The following is a 19,213-nucleotide window of genomic DNA, read 5'->3' as shown; positions in this document are numbered from 1 at the left end:
AAGGTATCTTATGGTGGTTGACACTTACGTCGCGTACACAGACCAACCCCTTTTCTGTGGTCGCGTAGCAACGCATTAGTATTGGAGACTAATAGCCGCCGACCACCGTAAGGTACCCTTACCCATCCTCACATATAATCTCAATGTGTTGCATGAAAATTAGATTATGTTTGATTTGATGATTTCATATTTTTTAGGTTATCCGAAATAACATACTGCAAAAAACACGGCGAAAAGAGTTCCCTCAGCATAGGAGACTACGTGGTCGGTGCTGTCTATCTGATATTGATCATTTTGAACGCGGCTGGGACATCATACGACATCCTAAAGGGCGAGAAAACAGGTAGACATTACATATAGGTACCTATGTACATACCAGTGGCGGCGCGTCCATAAAAGCCGATTCCCACCGGCATGCCTGTTTTTGGACGTTTGAGCAGAGTTGTAAAGGAAATATGTAAGCCAAATTAGACCCGGCTTGCCTATGAATATTATATTTGACGCGCCGCCACTGATAGGTACTTACTTTTTTCAATACATTAATCTTCCTAGCGTTTGTCCAGGCTTTTTGCCACGGCTCGCGAGAGTCTAACGTCCGCTCGGCAGGGGAAACTAGCTTTTATTGGGATTAAGGCCCGGTTTCCTTCTGAGATTTTTCTTCACAGAAAAGTGACGTACCTAAACTAAATATCAATTGATATTTCGTATACTTACCTTTTCTATACGGTCTTATCTGTAATGTAACGGTGTCTTTGACGGTCTTCTCCACAGAAATGATACTATTATTTGAATCCCGTGATTTTAGTTGCAGGATACCTGAGTTAAAATTGTTAAAACCATCTCCCCTATCTATTGTTTGATCTAGGGTGTTTCTTGATTCCATTTGCTTGTTGCACAACTGATCTTTGAAAATGTGAAGACGAATTCTTGACCGCATATAATGGATTACTCACTTTAGACCAGACCGGGTCCGGGCCGGAGCTTCCGGCGCTTCGTTTTCCATGGAAAGCATCACGTGATTACCGGTCATCTGTAGGTAGAAAAATAAGCGCTGGAAGCTCCGGCCCAGACCTAGCCCGGTCTAACGTGAGTCATCCTTAAGCCTAGTTTTGTCGTTTTACAGGGAACCCGTACTTAATGGCGTTTTCCTTGCGCAAAAACTGGCGTAAGCTGGTGGCGCCCAGCGGCGAGGGTCCCGAGCCTAGGCTCAACAGGCTCAAACTTTTCAACGGTCTGAGGTAAGCACTCTCTCATCTCTATACACGTATTACGCTCTCGCGTATTACGCGATACACGTAAATATTGGCTTCTAGGTTTGATGTACTCCTAGTACCTATTACAGGAATCATTTGTCGCTAATTCCAGTCCTATGTCTCCCATTTTTATTGTTATGAATGTAGTCACCACACGGCATTGTTATGCCATTTAGGGTTCTTGCTAAATTGGAAATTCTATAGTAAGTATTGAAGAACCAATTTACCTAGGACCCTAAATGGCGCACAATCGCTTAGCTTGATGGTACTTATTTTGTCGGCAGGGCGATGACGATGATTTGCGTGTTCTTCTCCCACACGGCTCTGGTACTTGCATACACCCATCTCAAGAATCCTTATTACATCGAAACGGTAAGTTCATGTTATTAATCCAACAATAAGTTACATCATCATCATCTCAGCCATAAGACGTCCACTGCTGAACATAGGCCTCCCCCTTGTTGGGGGGTGAATGCCATAATCGCCACGCTTGGCAGGCGGGTTGGCGATCGCAGTCGAGTACACCGAATTTGAGGGACGCTGCTGCCCGTGCACCGGTGGTCTTGGACGTAGTTTAAGGACATACCCGGGTTCAATAAGCTTATCTTATCTTATTGTTTTCGGGGGCCCTTACGGATACACCCATAAAGGGATCTTTTGTGCAACTATCCCCTAGAAAAGATCCGTCAACTACTCAAGAGCATTTCCCACCATATCCATGTGCCGTATGATGGAGCTCATGGGTAGCGTTTTGAAGTCCTTTGGTTCCTGATATCCTGCTCCAAAGTCCTTCATTCTTTGTCTGGCGAGGGCGCGACAATAAGCTTATTATTTTCTGTCACGCTTTTATTTCTTGTCAAAAATACAAATGACTTACGGTATTGTCCTGTTTCAGTCATACGATGATCCTGCAAAATACATCTTGTTCAACGGTAACCTGGTGACGTACACGTTCTTCGTGATGTCCGGATTCCTACTGGCGTTTAACTTCGAGCTTCATGCCGAGAAGCACCGAGTCAGTCTGTGGGATTGGCCGAAGGGCATGCTGATGAGATGGCTAAGGTAAGCCCAGGAAGTTAGTAGAATTGGCAGGAAAGCAAACAGTTTGTCCCGTGGAGCGATGACGAAAAGAAGCAACAGGGATTAGTCCGAACAATTCCTCTGAGCATCTCTACCAGCGCCAAGCAGTCAAGCCGATCTATAAACTGATCTTAAATACTTGCACTTTGCTTTTTGCCAAGTGTCTAAAACTCTCAACTTGACTTCCAGATTGACTCCAGTCTATGCCCTGGTCATGTTCACCGTGATGACCCTGATGAGGCACCTGGGTGATGGGCCCCTGTGGCCCCACGTGGTGACCAGCGAGGCCGTCGCCTGCAACCAGTACTGGTGGGCGCACTTGCTGTACATCAATAATTACATCTTCGACGACACGCATTGCTTCCCGCAGAGCTGGTGAGTTACCTTTTTCAAGATTGTAATCAATGGAAAAGTTAGGGGCAGGGGATAATTTCGCCGTCTACGTCACTAAGACTAAGCTAGGATTTTGAACTATAATACTCGTAGAATAAAAGAAGGTTCCAAAATCAAATCTGCAAAAATTACTCTGAGCCTTTCGAGGGATATAGTCCATTCTACGTTTCATCATTGGGTGAAATTTTTCAGTCTTCTGCCAGGGTCTTATCCCATTTACTTGAGGTCGGCCTTGCCTGTCCTTTCTTTCCACTCCGCACGATTTAGGTCTCTTTGGACCGTCGTCCAACAGGTGGGAGGGGGTCTTCTGTGTCCGCACGAGGTCCTAAGTAAATCCAGAGTAACTTTGACGTGGTCGTCTGGACCGTGGTCTTTGAATATGTCCTAACCATCTCAAAAGTCGTTCAACCAGTTTATCTGCAATAGGTGCTATTTTGCAGCTGTCTCTGTATTACGTATTTTATCGAGGAGTGTGATACCGACTGACCAGCGCAGCATACGCATCAATTTTTTCTTTGTCGTGAGAATCTTATGAGTAGGGATTGCAAACCGGATTGATTTTCAATCCGGCCGGATCCGGCCGGATTTCAGCCTCAATCCGGCCGGATCCGGTTAGGTATAAGGATATTAACGTTAATTAAATGACATATTTTTCAAGTTTTATGCGTTATATGAGAAACAAAGGGTATTTTTACAAATGTAGTCATAAAACAACAATTTGAAGGAATAAGAAATAACGTTTTAACAATAAAATAAAACTAAGTATTAAATTAAAAAGAGTCACATAGGGGGCATTTCACGTCAAGCGGGCAGCGAAAAAAGGGTAACGATCCGGATTTTGTTTATAACTGGGTTAATTGAACATGTATGTGATCTAAAAAAAATGGCATCTTTACTTTTTTTATTTATTGCTTGGTTACGATTATATACGACTTTAAAAAAAATACAAAATCTGAGTAATGGATTTTTCAAATGTCGTGGATGCAAATCATCAAATGCATTTTAAAATAACTTAATGGTGTTTTATATAGAATAATAATGTTATTTCTTGAAAATGAAAAAAAAAGTTAAATTTAATTTTTTTTTCATATAGTAAACTGGAAGTATATATTATAAAAAATTTTTTTTCTAACTTCGCATTTTTTTATTTTTTTTATTTTAGCATAAAAATGTAGTTTATAACCTGGAAATGTTATGTAAAAAAAATTATAGTTGTATCTTGAAATTCGTAAAAGAAACTGATCAAAAAACTATGGTGCTGCACGGTAGTCACGGCACGTTTTCCTGAGTTGTTTCGTAGTGCGGTGATATCAAGTGTAACATATGGTTTATAAGTATGCAAAACGGCTATTACTATTAGGATATTATTAAAATTAAGTATAATACTTCTATATTTTTTATGTTTTTTCATTGGGCACTTGGAATAAGTAAAACAAGAGAGTAGCATGTAATAAAATCTTTTATTTATTTGGTTATTTTAACTACTTTAGAGTCTGTGGTAAAAGTGGTCCGTTTTATAGTTATACCCTCAGGTGTCGGTAGAAAAGCGTGGTATTTTTTCGTTCCAGGAATGGTGATAGCCCTGTCAAATCGTGGTTGCAAGAACAGTCTGTGTTGCTGTATATCTTCCTTGGCACAATAATATACTGCTGTTTCCTTTAACGATGTTCTCGCCCATTCATATAAACGCAAAGGTGTAGTTATTGCTCTGTTTGTTGGCATTTGAAGGCTTGCACGAGTTGCTAGTCTTTTCAGGTTCCCGCCAAGACCATCGCAAGGCCCCTTTCCATGTGAAGTTGCATGAAAATGAATTTCTGCTTCAATGCCAAAGTCATCTTTATAACAATGTATATTAACAAAGTTAAATCTGTTTTTAAAATGTTGTGAGGCTCCATCGGTGCTATACATAATTTTTGTCACTGCAATATTTTTTTCTGAGAGATGTGTGTGAAATATTTTCTGAAATGCGTAAAATGAAGCTGTATCGTGCTTTAGATCATCGGATATCATTACAATGCTTCCGTGTTGTAATTTATTCTGGTCTTTGTAGTAAAATACCGATGTTAGCAGCGTTGACTGATCATTATTCCAATGAAAGGACTGTGCGGAATCTTGTATAACGAAACTGTAATTTTCGGCAAAATCGCATTGGACTAAGATTTCACCTTCAGATATTGTCTCTTTTAGCTGTTTAAAAAAGAGTGCTTGTTGTTCAGCGATATATGCATGTGGTTTTAGGATATCTAAAGCATTACAAAAGCTATCCACAAAGTCATCTGCGGGAAGCACTTGGGTGACTATCGTAAAGCGGTCCGTTCCCATCCATTGTTCATACTGAACGTTTGTGATGTTATTGTCATCAAAAACATTTTTTAAGTGATCCCGAATCGCATCCAATCCAGGACAATCGTTACAACGTTCAGTTGGGGATGATTTAGATGTCATCAAGTGACATTTAGACGTAGGGTTAGGGCACATCATTCTTCGCAGGCACTCTTTATAACAAGCAAGGTGGATGTTGGTTTCTGCAGTAAGTGAATCTATATTTCCTCCATTGAGCATAAGTTTAACATTCTGGTGATATGTACACACACACACAACGTGGGTTCCGGAATCGCCAGCAAGGACACACTGTTTCGGCCTGAGTGTGTAAAACTTAGTTAAGCCTACCTTAATGTCAGGATACTCATTTTTAAACTGTTGATACAACTCATTAATGTTGCACATCAAAAGTTGTTTCTGCAAGTGTGTTCTGCCGTCGTGCGTTTTGACAGATACAAAATCTTTTTTTCCAGGCATAACTCTGCTAATATCTTCACGAAGATAAAATGCTCTGACTAACTCTTCTGTTTCGACCGGTAGCTTACGGCCACTACGGGAATTGGGTGATGCCAAAACGCCAAATTGATCCACAAGTTCCTTAGCCTTTTTAGCTTGTCGTCGCGATGTCCCAAATTCTTCTGCGAGTTTGCTTTCACTCCAAGACTTTGGAGCAATAGTAAGTATTAGCATTTTCTTAGACGCAGATGTAGACGGCTCATTGTATTTCTGTTTCAGCTGACACAGAATTTCCTCATCTGCTATAGCTATGTCTGTTTGAGTAGAAACAGTTTTACGACATTCGTCTTCCGGAACAAATGAATCACTTTCTTGGTGCTGTGAACAATCAGTTGATATCTGGCTACCTTGAGACGACTGCGACTGCACAATATCGGGATTGTTTTCCGGCGATATTTCCTTAGAAAGTCGTATTCTGCAGGACGTGCACACGTAAACAAATGCTGACAATCCCCACTTCTCAGCTAAACTTGTAGAAATTTTTCTCACAATTTTAGTTCTCGGGTGAGATGTTAATTTAAAAGGATTATAACATCGATCACCGTAATAATTCATAGTATTCAAATATTGAATATTATTGCGACTAATAATACGACTAATTGCAGAAAACAGAACACAACGCGGTAGCGGCCTAAGTGACACTAAGAGGTAACGGAAATTCAAATATCGAATGACGCTTGCATAGCGTCACTATCTATCTCTTTCTAGCATATAACGTCGATATGAGGTGATAACTTACTGGTACCAATTATTTAATAAGAGATTTGTTTATTTAATTATGTACAGTCAGCATGTACATGGAGATAAAATATTGCTTCTCATTTTATTTTCGTATCACAAAAGTAAACAAGTGTTTTTCATTAAAATACTTATAACATATTGCAGTGTTTGCCTATGTTTGCCATTTAGACTGCCATATTAAGCAACATTTCCGTACGGAGAGACGCGTAACCTAGCGCAGTACCTTCATACTTTGATCACATGTCTTCTACGAATTTCAAGATACAACTATAATTTTTTTTACATAACATTTCCAGGTTATAAACTACATTTTTATACTAAAATAAAAAAAATGAAAAAATGCGAAGTTAGAAAAAATTTTTTTTTAAATATAAACTTCCAGTTTACTATATGAAAAAAAAATTTAATTTAACTTTTTTTTTCATTTTCAAGAAATACCATTATTATTCTATATAAAACACCATTAAGTTATTTTAAAATGCATTTGATGATTTGCATCCACGACATTTGAAAAATCCATTACTCAGATTTCGTATTTTTTTAAAAGTCGTATATAATCGTAACCAAGCAATAAATAAAAAAAGTAAAGATGCCATTTTTTTTAGATCACATACATGTTCAATTAACCCAGTTATAAACAAAATCCGGATCCTTACCCTTTTTTCGCTGCCCGCTTGACGTGAAATGCCCCATAGTCGAGCTCAAGTTAAAAATAAAATTTGAAATCTAAGTCATTTATTAATTTTATTATATTTAATCATTCACATTCTGCTCAAATTTATACGTTTACAATAAAAAATATAAATTGGATTAGATTCCAAAGCCTGTTAATGTGATAATTATGGGATGGGAAATGGAACTCCTTGAAAGGACAAGTATCCGTAACTGTTCTTTTGATGGAATTATTTGTAACGCTGACTTCCATTCTAGTTACAACAAGATATTATACTTTTAACCAAAATTATATGAAATGCGCTCCAATATTATCTTGCTTTCGTTTTTTATCCGTGAAAATAGTTTTATAGCCTAAATCACAAATAAATAAATAATTCATGAATAAATATTTGGGGACAATTTTATACACATCGACCTACTCGTAGCCCCAAACCAAGCAAAGCTTGTAATATGGGTACTAGCTAGCTCTAGGTAGTACTACTAGGCGACGATATATATACGTATAGTATATTGATAAATACATGCATATATACATAGAAAACACCCATAACTCGGGAACAAATATCTGTGTTCATCACACAAATAAATGCCCTTACCGGTATTCAAACCCAGGACCATCGGCTTCATAGGCAGGGTCACTGAATGGTACTACCCACTAGGCCAGACCGGTCGTTACAAATGCCTTACATGGCATCTCCATCCTTTAATTTTTATTCTTATTATTTAAGTAATGGTCGTATCGTGCAGATTCGTACCACCAACATGAAAGAAGAGGAAATCCTCTTCTTTTCTCAATCATCGTCATATTAAATATCTTCTTATTCTAATTAAATTTAGTTTTTTTCATTCGTTCTTTATTCTGTTTAACTTCTTTCTTCTATCCGTCGCCTTTATCTCACCTAAAACGCGCAGTGGGTGCTGCATGCAGTCTTTTTTTCCATTTTCCCGGATCCGGTCCGGATCCGGTGATTTCTACCGGATCCGGTAGCTCCTAAAAAGTGCCGGATCCGGCCGGATTACCGGATCCGCCGGACCGGATTGCAATCCCTACTTATGAGTTTATATCTTTCGGTGATAAGAATTATTTTCTCTTGCACTCTTCTTTTGCATTCTTCTGCACCTTCGTTGAATGTTGGCAAAACTGTAATAAAATTGACGACATGGTTGCAGGTACCTGGCAGCAGACACGCAACTCTTCGGTCTGGGCCTGCTCGTGTGCATACTGTTCCGGAAGCCGCGTGCGCAGATTATAGCGCTGACCGTCATGATGATAGTGGCGCTGGCCATCCCCGCCGCGCATCTGTACTTCCAGAACTTAGGGGCTGTGGTGCATCTTTCGCCTGAGTAAGGTTTTTGCTGTTTCGCTAGGGTTTCCCTTTTAATGGGGTTGGCAACTGTCAAAGGTTTGCATAAATGGCGCCATCACACTGAAAAAAATGTGAGCTATCGAGCACACATTAAAATTATTTCATTAAGATTAAATGCTATTACAACATCAACTTATGTACGTTCGTCCGTACGTAACGTACAAACAGTAAAGTTTACTGTTTACCTGAGTACCAGGCGGAGTATATTATTATACCATGTTCTTGCAGAACCTACCGCACCCTCTTCCGATTCAACGACACATTCCGTATCATCTTCGTGGGCGGACACACGAACATGTCCACGTACGCGCTGGGCATCGCGGGTGGACTCCTCGCCTACCACTTGCTCAAGAATGAAAAGAGCGTGTCTCAGAAGCTGCAGGTTAGTTGCACAAAACTCTTCTTCTCCCTGCCCTTATCCCACGTTATGTGTCGGTCGGCACAACATGTTTTTCTCTTCCATTCTCCTCTGTATTTCGTCACCTCAGCGCTCACTCCTTTCTTTCTCATATACTCTTTCATACAATCCATCCATCGTTTTATAGGTCTACCATCCGCTCTCCGCCCATCAACATTCATTCCTAACATTATTTTGCCTATATATAGAGTTCATCCCTCCTCATTACATGCCCATACCACAACAGAACAGTTTTGAGCAGTTTTATTAGTTGCACAAAACTGTCCACAGGAAACATACACACACACACCTGGTGGATAGTTACCTATTCGATTCGTTATTGAAAGGGCACTTTACAGTTAGCGTCAAGATCTGATGATGATCCTGGAAAAATCGAGGGAAGTTAGCGCTGTAAATCATCTAGTTATAGGTCAGGCAACGAATGCTCAAAAAAAGTTGTAGAGGAAAATGCTAGGGACACAATTTTTCAAGAACTTGACTAAATTGAACTTGTAGCAAATTTAATCAGCTTTCGGTTTGTCTAAGTAGTCATGTCGCGTGTCGCTAAGACGCAAAGTTTCCAAGATATAAGTTAAAAACCGAAAAATGGGACCTTCTTATCCCCCTCTCCCCCCTGGCTCAAAGGCTACGGCCTGGGACTTTTGATATACATATGTTCACCTCCTAACTAGTCCAAACAAAGTTGTGGAGTCAAAAATTGTGTTCAGCATTTTCTGTACCTTCTCATTGCTTGGGCTATTAGGCACATACTTCTTTTGCCCTTACTCTGAATCTTTTACACTTTTCAGAAATACCCCTGGATCATGTGGCTGACGTTCCCTATCGGCGTTGGCACCATCTTGTCCGGTGGTATCTTCTACATGGACGGCTACGAACCCTCGACCCTCCTGAAGATCATCTACGGCTCCATCCACAAGCCCCTGTTCCAGTGTATAATCATCTTTATCATCATTGCCTGCATCTTTAGGGTTGAAAGTAAGTAGAATAAATTTCTAAATCCCAGGTTCCAGTTCTTATTCTCCTCAGTCCTCCTCCTCGGTCGTTCACTCTTGACAGAGTGGTCGTGGTTGTATGATGAGACGTATCTATCGTAGAGATAACGCAGCCCTCGCAATGCGCCTCCATTTGCCACGGTCTTCGGCGTTAAGGATGACTCACGTTAGACCGGGCCGTGTCCGGGCCGGAGTTTCCGGGGCTTACTTTTCTATGACATGACAGGTAATCACGTGATGCTTTCCATAGAAAACGATGCGCCGGAAGCTCCGGGTCGGACACGGCCCGGTCTAACGTGAGTCATCCTTTACGGGAACATTGGACTATGGTGGTTTGTGTCGCAGATTTTATCAGATCTGTCCAGCGCGTAGGTGACCGACCTCGTGACCGCTTGCCTTCCACTCGTCCTTGGACAACGAGACGTTCCATGGAGTTTTGGTGGAGTTTCAGTCACCCGTTGACTAAGAACGCTGTAAAGGATTCTAAACGTCGAGCCGGGATGTATTTCGAATTTAATCCGTCTAAATAGTTTTATTTCACTTTGTATTTAATTAGCTTTTATTTGGTTATGCACACATCAGAGGTATTTTGCGTCTGAGTTAAGACAGTGAACTATCAATGGTCGCATATTCGAACTACCACCATCAAAAATGTGTAACTATTTTTGCACAGCTATTAACATAAAATGCTTCTTAAAATGCGTAATTAACATTATGCATTTTTTTTCCGACTCATCATTACTTTTTTTGATAAAAACAACAATTCAATAGAATGATATTGAATAACCGCGATCTCAGGCACGTACAGCTCAGTGCTCAGCCAGCTGCGTTCAGAGAAGGCCCTGAACTCACTGCATTAACACCTGTAACGATATTTACCTGGCTTGAACACATTTTATAACTTGATGCTTGTTCCAGCCGTGTATCGCGGCATCCTGGAGTGGCGCGGCTTTACGTGGATGGGTCGCGCGTCATACGCCGGGTTCCTGCTACACTCGTTGTTCCAGCGCGGTCTGGTTGGCTCGCAGAGACTTCCTTCCTACATGTCTGACTACAACATAGTACGTACTTTACAGACTATTGACTACTTCATGCTATCCTAGTCGACTTTGGGCATGGTGACTGGATTTGGTGCGTCTTCGCGCGCGTACGCCGGCTTTCTTCTACACTCGTTGTTCCAGCGCGGTTTGGTTGGCTCACAGAGACTTCCTTCCTACATGTCTGACTACAACATAGTACGTACTTCATAGACTTTGCTTCCTACTAAGTAATTGTGCTCCAACAGTATGAATATATCAAATTCATGTACTTTCTGTGACACCACATAATAAAACTAATAGTACCTGCTACCGTACAGAAAGGAAACTTCCTACAAAATCGAAGTTTGACAGCGATTCAGGGACGAATCATGCTGTCCCTTTCTTGTGTATGGTACTGTTCCTTTCGGCTATTTAGAGTTGTCAAAATTCAGGGTATTACCTTATCTGTGCAAGTAAAGGGACGTCATGTTGTGCCAATCCTAATAATTGCTCGGAGCAATGCTGAGCCGAACGGAGCTGAGAATGCCCGAACACACTAGTTTCGACACCTACAAAAATGTGAATCCAGCTCCTCCCAAGTCCTGAGTTCCTTTTAAAAAGAACAATTAAAATAGAATTTTGAACTATATGGGAATAAAAGAAGGTTCTAAATTCAAAACTGCAAAAATAACTGGGTTTTAGGAGGTTAGAATATGAACGTTTTATCTGAAGATTAATGTTTTCCCCCACAGATGGTGCTGTTAGCCGCCACGATATTCCTCGCGTTCTCCTGTGGCGCACTGCTTTGGGTGACAGTGGAATCCCCCCTGGCCACGGTCACTAAGACCATCATGTCCCCGCCCAGAAAGAACAGGCCCAGACAAGAAGCTGAGACGGAAGATGCTAAGGGAAAGGATATTACAACCAAAGTTTAGATTTAAGTTAGTACCTTAGGCAGAAAAGAGTCCGTGCTGCTAGACCTACCTTGAACTCTCGTCATGTTTGTGATTGCTGTGGCAGAAGATGCCGCTCTGAGGGCCTACCGCGAACCACGTTCGACGTGTTGCCTCCCTGTCACACTTACGTACGAACTTACAAGTGCGACAGAGAGGCAACACGTCGAACGTGGTTCGCGGTAGGCCCTCTGGTATTGGACTCTTCAGTCATCGCAGACGTTGCAACTTGCAATCAACCTCCTCGCAACACTTGATTTTACCCCACTCTAGAACAATCATCTGCTATAGATGGCGTGGTCAATGATGAATATATAGTTGTAAATACCCACTGCGCATTAATCATGACTCAGGCTAGAAATTCTATAGGATGATCACCGTATTCTACAGGATGATCACCGAGGCTTGGGAGTGCCTGCCTATAGAAAACGGCGTGATGCAAGCACAAGAAGTGGGGCGCGGGGCTATAATGTTGTATGAAATTTCATTGCCGGCGCGTTTCATTAAAGCACCTGCAAAATTATGTTTAGCAGCTTACTATCACGAACAAAAACGGCGGGGGGGATTCTAACTTTAAGATACGTCAAAAATTTGCTCAAGATATGACATCGATCGAAAGTACCTATGTGTCACTTTTGACACTAACATATCCGATCCATAACGTGTCGTTAGCAAATTATTGACGTATCTTAAAGTGCGAATCAGGCTGTATGTACAGTCACCTGCAATAATATGTTACACAACGAAGGCCGCAAAAATATCTGACACGACCGTATTTGTAGAGCTATAAGAGCGTGTAACATATTTTTGCGGCATTCAAAGAATAACATATTACTGCAGGTGACTGTACCTAAATATTTCCGCACATGTTTGCGAAAGAGATTTTCCTATCGTATATGTAGGAAATTCAAAATGTATTTATGTATGTAAGTTTCTGAATGTTTCAGAAAACTACCTTTTTTATTGTTTATGTGTCTTGTTTTTGTAAAAACAGTCAATTTCCATACAAAGTGAGCTGTTTCCATTGTAGATTTATTGATTTTACGAAAAATTTCGTTATGTTTTGGACTAAGGGATAAAATAAGAATAAGATACAGTAGGTAAATAAATATTTATAAAAATAATATTTTTTATTTGTGTTATTTAATTAGTGTTAACTAAAATACCGGGTACAGCCAAAAATCTGGGAGACATTAAAAAAAAATTGCCAATCCAAACATTTCTGAAACTGTGTGAATGTGGCACTCACTAACATTAATTGTATTTTTAATAGACCAGCGTTCTATCACCAGTTTACAAATCCATTATTTACCTAACACCAATAAACTACCAAATAAATAAAAAACACTGGGTATTTTACTCACGCAAAAACAGAACGAAAAAAACCCAAAAACATTTGCGCGCGCGTACTCAAATATTTCAATCCGAACAGGTTGAAATATTTACAAACAAAAAATATCCAATGTTCCAGCATTTTGTAAAAAACTTTAATCTTGAATTTCTGATATTTTCATGTAACGCAAAAGGTTCCTGGCGCCTGACCTTCATGGCGCAGATATGGGTTAATGAGAACCTACCGTCCGCTGCCCTTAGCCTCTCAGGACTCGAGAACATTTGGTCCGGTATTAAAAGGGTTTCTTAATTGTTGTATGTAATTAAACCTCTGTCCGTACTGATAATAAGGAAAACATACTACATAAAGACGCGTTCTAATGAGGTTAGAATATTTTTAACCAAAATTAAAATTCATGTATAAAATATGCTAAAATGTTTATTTAAATATGTTAACGAGCTTAATTTGAGCACAGTTTTCCATTATACAGACATATTTACGAGTATTTTGCTTGGATTCTGGTGATTCTGCAGCAGTATTGCAGCACGACATTACCGACTGCATTACTGCCGCAAATATAAATAATCCGGACAGCAACATCGATTTTGACATTTGCAGCAGTAATGTAGTCGACAGCGCTAATGCCGAAGTAACAGTACCTTGAGGTGTGAAATGTTTTTTTTCTATTATATAGACCCATTTCCATTTCCAAGATCCCAATAAAAATGTAAAGGTGTATTCGGGTCATTGGGTAATTCCGAGAATCAGTTAAAAATCACTCATATTCCGTTGTAATAAGATTCCTAGATCGCCTGATGGTAAGCATCTGCCAAGTAGCGGAAGCGTGACTCTGTCTGTTAGGTACCTCTTCGCGCTTAAACCGATTACGATGAAATTTGGTAACAGTTACGCAATTACCGTTGCTATGCCCATTCATTGCAAGTGCGTTGCTGGCTGGAGCCAACCCCGAAATCGTGAAGAATTATCTGCTCCAAGGAAACATTGACATGTGATTCGCCTAAATGTATGATTGTATGAGACTGCAGATATGTTTTTGCGTGCTAGGGGTTGACTACTAAAAGTTTACCAGTATGATCTCCATATTCAATCCTCAAAGTATGGCCAGACAACAAAATCACTCTGTTTACCTGATATACAACCCCCCCCCCTTCTCCGTTTGTCGGGTAATCAAAATAATTGGAGGTTTTAATAAAGATATTAGTGAACAGAGAAGTGCTATTAAGCATCATAGTAACGATGATATCAGTAGCTTAATCTCTTAAAATGCCCTTTTTTGTATTACGAAACTTTTATTCAATTAGGTACAATAGGTAATGGTTGACGAATCAAATTATGATAGGTATGTTAACTATATTATTATGCTGATTTAAAAGATGACCGTCACTGCTATCACGTCGTAACACTCGTAACACTTACATTACAAATAAAGTGATTTCATTTCATATCATTTCATTGAGGTTGAAGTTGTTTTCGTATATAAAAACTATCCTCGAGCAACGCCGGCTTCGGACACGTCGGAAGGGAAGAGCCCAAGTGATATCTTATCGTACAAATTGTTCTGCCATTTTTTGTGGCGAGAAACGCGAACACAGTGGCACTTCTCACTCACTACATACAAAATCCAAACTGCAATGACGTCACAAATACATGGAAAATGACACACGTCGAAGACAAATCATGCACTCCTCGATCTCTTTTTGTGTACAGACGAGTCACACCACGCACAGTGCTAGTTGTGTGCATGCCCAGTTGGGCATGTGCTTCGGCAGGGGGAAATAGTGCAAATGCCGACCCTCTTCCCGGTGTTGCTCCAAGACAATCAGCCTAGTGTGGATCAAAGTAGGCACATTTTACGCTACTGCTCTTCTTTTGACTGCGACATCGAATAAAAGCATTCCAGGGAATCAATTAACGTGAACGGTGCGTGCTGGCATCTTTCTGCGCCTTATAAAGAACCACCCTGTATAAAAAGGGCTTATCTTACGTAAATGTATTAGTAATTATGTCCTTTCTCTATAAGGGAGGCTTGGGTATTGAAAATAGATGAGGTTTTAGTGAGTCCTCATAAAGGGGCCCACAGATTACCAGTTTGTCGGACGATATCAGTCTGTCAGTTAATTGCAAAAGATACGGTTCGGAACATCGTGTAATCTGTAGGGCCCTTAACGTGATGGGTCGTACATAATACCATAATATTTTACTCTTTGAATGACACAAAAATATGTGACACGCTCTTATGGCTCTACAAATAAGATCGTGTCAGATATTTTTGCGGCCTTCGTTGTCTAACATATTATTGCAGGTGACTGTACTGTACACTAGGGGTACTGTATACGTAACACCTATAACATAATATACGTGTTATACTGTAGGTTTATTACTGAAATAATAGACCGCAGTTGCGGCGAGAGGATAAAATCGTTTAATTAATGTAGCAGTATCAAACTGAATTCGGTGAATAATACAGAATAGAGTATACAAACATATTTACATACCGGTCAAAGTTATATTGTAACATACCCTCCTTTTGCTTCGCCAGAGTCAGATAAAAAGCGAGAAGCACGTTATAATCATGTGTATCACACGTTTGTGTTTTGGAGAGCCTAATTCTCCATTTTCAAACACAGTGATGAATTGATGATGCATCATCATTCATCAGTTATCAGCCTGCGTCGAAACGTCGGAATGAAAGGGTACAAAATAAATTAGCGATCGACCTTATAGGCATAGGCGGTTATCATTATCACACTGTTCGCATTTCATTTTAACGGATGACTCACGCTAGACTGGGCCAAGCTAGGACCGCGACGTCATTTTCTATGACGACTGATCGGTGATTGTGTGCTTTCCATTAGAGATGCAACGGATAGTTGTTTGGCCGGCTACCGGATATCCGGCCTGGACACTAGCCGAATATCCGGTATTCGGCCGCCGGATATTTGGCCGGCGGAACTATACCTATATTTCAGAATTTCAGGTGCGCATTCTGCAGGTTTGACCAGTTTCCTAGTAAACGTTCGCGCGGACTCATTTCTAGGTTCGAAATGAGTGCGCGTGCAAGTCAGTGGAATGATTAAATTGTTTAAAAAAATAAACAAGTACGATTATGACCGTGTCTGTTTCTTAAATCCAATTTGTTTACTCCGAAATTAAGCAATGTTACTATCCGGTATCCGGCCGGATAGAAGGTCACTATCCTGTATCCGGCCGGATAGTAAAATAATGGCCGGATAGGCCGGATACCGGATAGTAACCGGATATCCGGTGCATCTCTACTTTCCATAGAAATTAAAGCGCCGGAAGCTCCGGCCCGGCCTCGGCTCGGTCTCGCGTGAGTCACCCTAAAAAACTCCTCCTCCTTACTAATTCTTCATAACAGTTGAGGTCTTTATAAAATCAAGAAATATGCCAAAATCCCCAATTACCGTCAGTCCTTTCAGTAGGTGCATTTGACAACAACATTTTGCCGTCCTAAGCAAATACATAGAAAAGGCGATACGGTCGCTATACTCATCTGGCCGCAACTCGTATAGGTTTTCGCTAGAACAACACAACGCTATCCCTTTTCAGGATTTATTTGGACATACTTTCCGCTTATTATTTTGCTTTTTTTGGCAAAGAGCAGCATTCTGTCTTCCCTTCAATAACAGGGTTTTAGTCTAAGAGCCAGTCTAATTATCTCCGATATTTAATAAAACAATCTAGTTTTTTTTATAAAGTATTTTAAGTAGCAGTAGTCATCATCTCAGCCATAAGACGTTCACTGCTGAACATAGGCCTCCCCCTTGGACCTCCATACGTGCCGGATGGGGGGTGAATGCCATAATCGCCACGCTTGGCAGGCGGGTTGGCGATCGCAGTTGAGTACCTACACCGAATTTGAGGGACGCTGCTGCCCGTCCACCGGTGGTTTTGGTCGTAGTTTAAGGACATACCCGGGTCCAGTAGCAGTATTAGTAATACACTTTATTGCACAAAAAGAAACATAAAACAGGAAAACACACACGTCATTTGTACAAAGTCGAAGTTATCCCTTTCAGGGATCCCTTCCAGTTAACCTTTGAGAAATTAGTTTGATGGATTTTTATGATTAAGGTGACTTGTTAGAATTTAAAAATAATATCTTTTTTAAAAGGTATTACGAATGAATGTGGAGGGAGGTAATGGGAGAGGAAGACCGAGAAAAGGGTGGATGGACTGTGTGAGAGATGATATGAAGCGAACGCAAGTGAATGATGAGATGACGGGCGAGAGAGAGGTATGGAAGAAAAAGACATGCTGCGCCGACCCTAAATGAATGGGATGAGGGCAAGCGAATGATGATCTTTTTTAAAAGGCAATCGTTCTCACATGAAGTGCAAAATATTATTTAGCAACACCGAATATAATTTTTCAGATAAATATATGTATATACCTTAATGTGATGTTTCTTTGGCCACTACGAAATGATAAGCTTTGTTTGAAATTATCGAGCGGAGGTTTTCTCAGATTCTGTGTGGCCAGATTTATGTCAAGTGTGCCTAGGTAGGTACGTTAAACATCACAACACAAGAACAAGACTCATAACATTTAATCACTTTTATAAGCGCCTTAGATTCTTCTACGTATTTATCCGTGAGGAATGTGAAATTACTTATAAAAGATTTTACTTGTGTGCTAAAAATTGTTTCCCAAAAGATGGGTCGGCTCTCGGCCTACATCTTATTACTGGCCGCCCATCCTAATTGATTTTCTCTCCACCACAGAGATGTGTGCGAGAGTACATAACGTTATATACTAACAGACACACACTTAACCATAGTGTTTCGTTTAGCATCTGTTATAATATCTGGGAGACCGAGCTTTGCTCGGAAACATATAAAAACTCAAAAATGTGCGTTTTCTCAGAGATAAGACCTATCAATTTTTCGCCCCCAAAAACCCCCACATAATAGCAAATTTCATCGAAATCGTTAGAGCAGATTCCGAGATCCCGAAATATACATATATAAATAAACAAGAATTGCTCGTTTAAAGACTTTAAAAGGTACTAGATGTACAAATAAATTATAACGAGAAGGTTTACATACAAAACTTATTTTCATTTCATTTCATTTATTTATTGCATTCCATGGTATTTACAGATGGTATTTTAAATTGAATTGTACAACATGGACCCTGAATAGGGTATGGCAAGTTAACCTTAATAGCTAAATACTTAAAGTTACCTTACAAAACATATTACACGTATTGCTTAATTAGTTAGTTAGTTTCATCATAGTAAATAATAATTATGGAATCTATTTAACACTAATAATAATCAATACGAATTTAAATGCTATACTTGTTTATATAATGCAATGATGTCAAATATTAATAATCAAATTTAAGCTGTCGTGAATCATACTAACACTAAGCGATACAATAACTAATTATGTCAATTCATTTATATAATAATAATAGTGTCAATTTATTTATAATAATAATTATGTCAATTCATTTATAAAATAATAATTCATTTAATCATTCCATTACATTGAGACAAAGTTATCGGTTTCAGTAAAATTAATTCTCAGTCATTATCACTATTGTCAGATGCCATAAATTCCTGATAAGAATAAAATGATTTATCAATTAACCACGTTTTCAGTTTATTTCGGAACATATTATAAGTTTCAACGTCTTTAATAGAATCAGGGATTTTATTATATATTTTTATCGACTGGTAATGGGGCCCGTTTTTATACATAGTTAATTTAGGTTCAGGGAGAACTAGTTGTCTATTTCGACGCGCGCTTTTAACATACTGGAAGTTGGATATGTGTTTTCTTACAAATAGTCCAGCCTCCAGTATGTAAATACATGGTAAGGTTAGAAGCTTTAGGTTAATAAAGTGTGGTCGGCAGCTTTCTGGTTGTCGGATGTTAGCTATAACGCGTACGCATTTTTTTTGTGCTATAAAGAGATCTTCGACGTCTGGGCTATTCCCCCATAAGACTACCCCATACCGCAACCATGCATAGGCATATGCATAATATGCCGAGAGTGCACATTCTACGTTAGTGTTCCTTTTTAATACACTTAACGCAAACAAAAAACGTGATAATTTGTTCCTGACCTCTTCAATATGCGTTTTCCAATTTAAACTCGT

At 39.7% G+C, this 19,213-nt stretch overlaps 1 protein-coding gene across 1 annotated transcript in view; it reads left to right on the top strand.

Moving 5' to 3' along the window:
• LOC134671691 (nose resistant to fluoxetine protein 6-like) overlaps positions 1-11,738 on the top strand; it is a 50,924-nt gene extending 39,186 nt beyond the window's left edge. The window contains exons 4-13 of the mRNA XM_063529517.1: positions 198-343; positions 1,124-1,238; positions 1,538-1,625; positions 2,149-2,315; positions 2,523-2,708; positions 8,151-8,324; positions 8,576-8,729; positions 9,554-9,740; positions 10,676-10,818; positions 11,529-11,738. Of these exons, the coding sequence (XP_063385587.1) occupies positions 198-343; positions 1,124-1,238; positions 1,538-1,625; positions 2,149-2,315; positions 2,523-2,708; positions 8,151-8,324; positions 8,576-8,729; positions 9,554-9,740; positions 10,676-10,818; positions 11,529-11,711 (1,543 nt within the window). The 3' untranslated portion in view covers positions 11,712-11,738. The remainder of the gene's footprint in view (positions 1-197; positions 344-1,123; positions 1,239-1,537; positions 1,626-2,148; positions 2,316-2,522; positions 2,709-8,150; positions 8,325-8,575; positions 8,730-9,553; positions 9,741-10,675; positions 10,819-11,528) is intronic.
• Positions 11,739-19,213: the final 7,475 nt, after the last annotated feature.

The sequence above is a fragment of the Cydia fagiglandana genome, chromosome 16, assembly GCF_963556715.1.
Source record: "Cydia fagiglandana chromosome 16, ilCydFagi1.1, whole genome shotgun sequence".
In the NCBI taxonomy this organism is placed as follows: Eukaryota; Metazoa; Arthropoda; class Insecta; order Lepidoptera; family Tortricidae; genus Cydia; species Cydia fagiglandana.
Note: the sequence above shows the minus strand (reverse complement) of the source record. Positions and strands in the feature narration are given on the sequence as shown.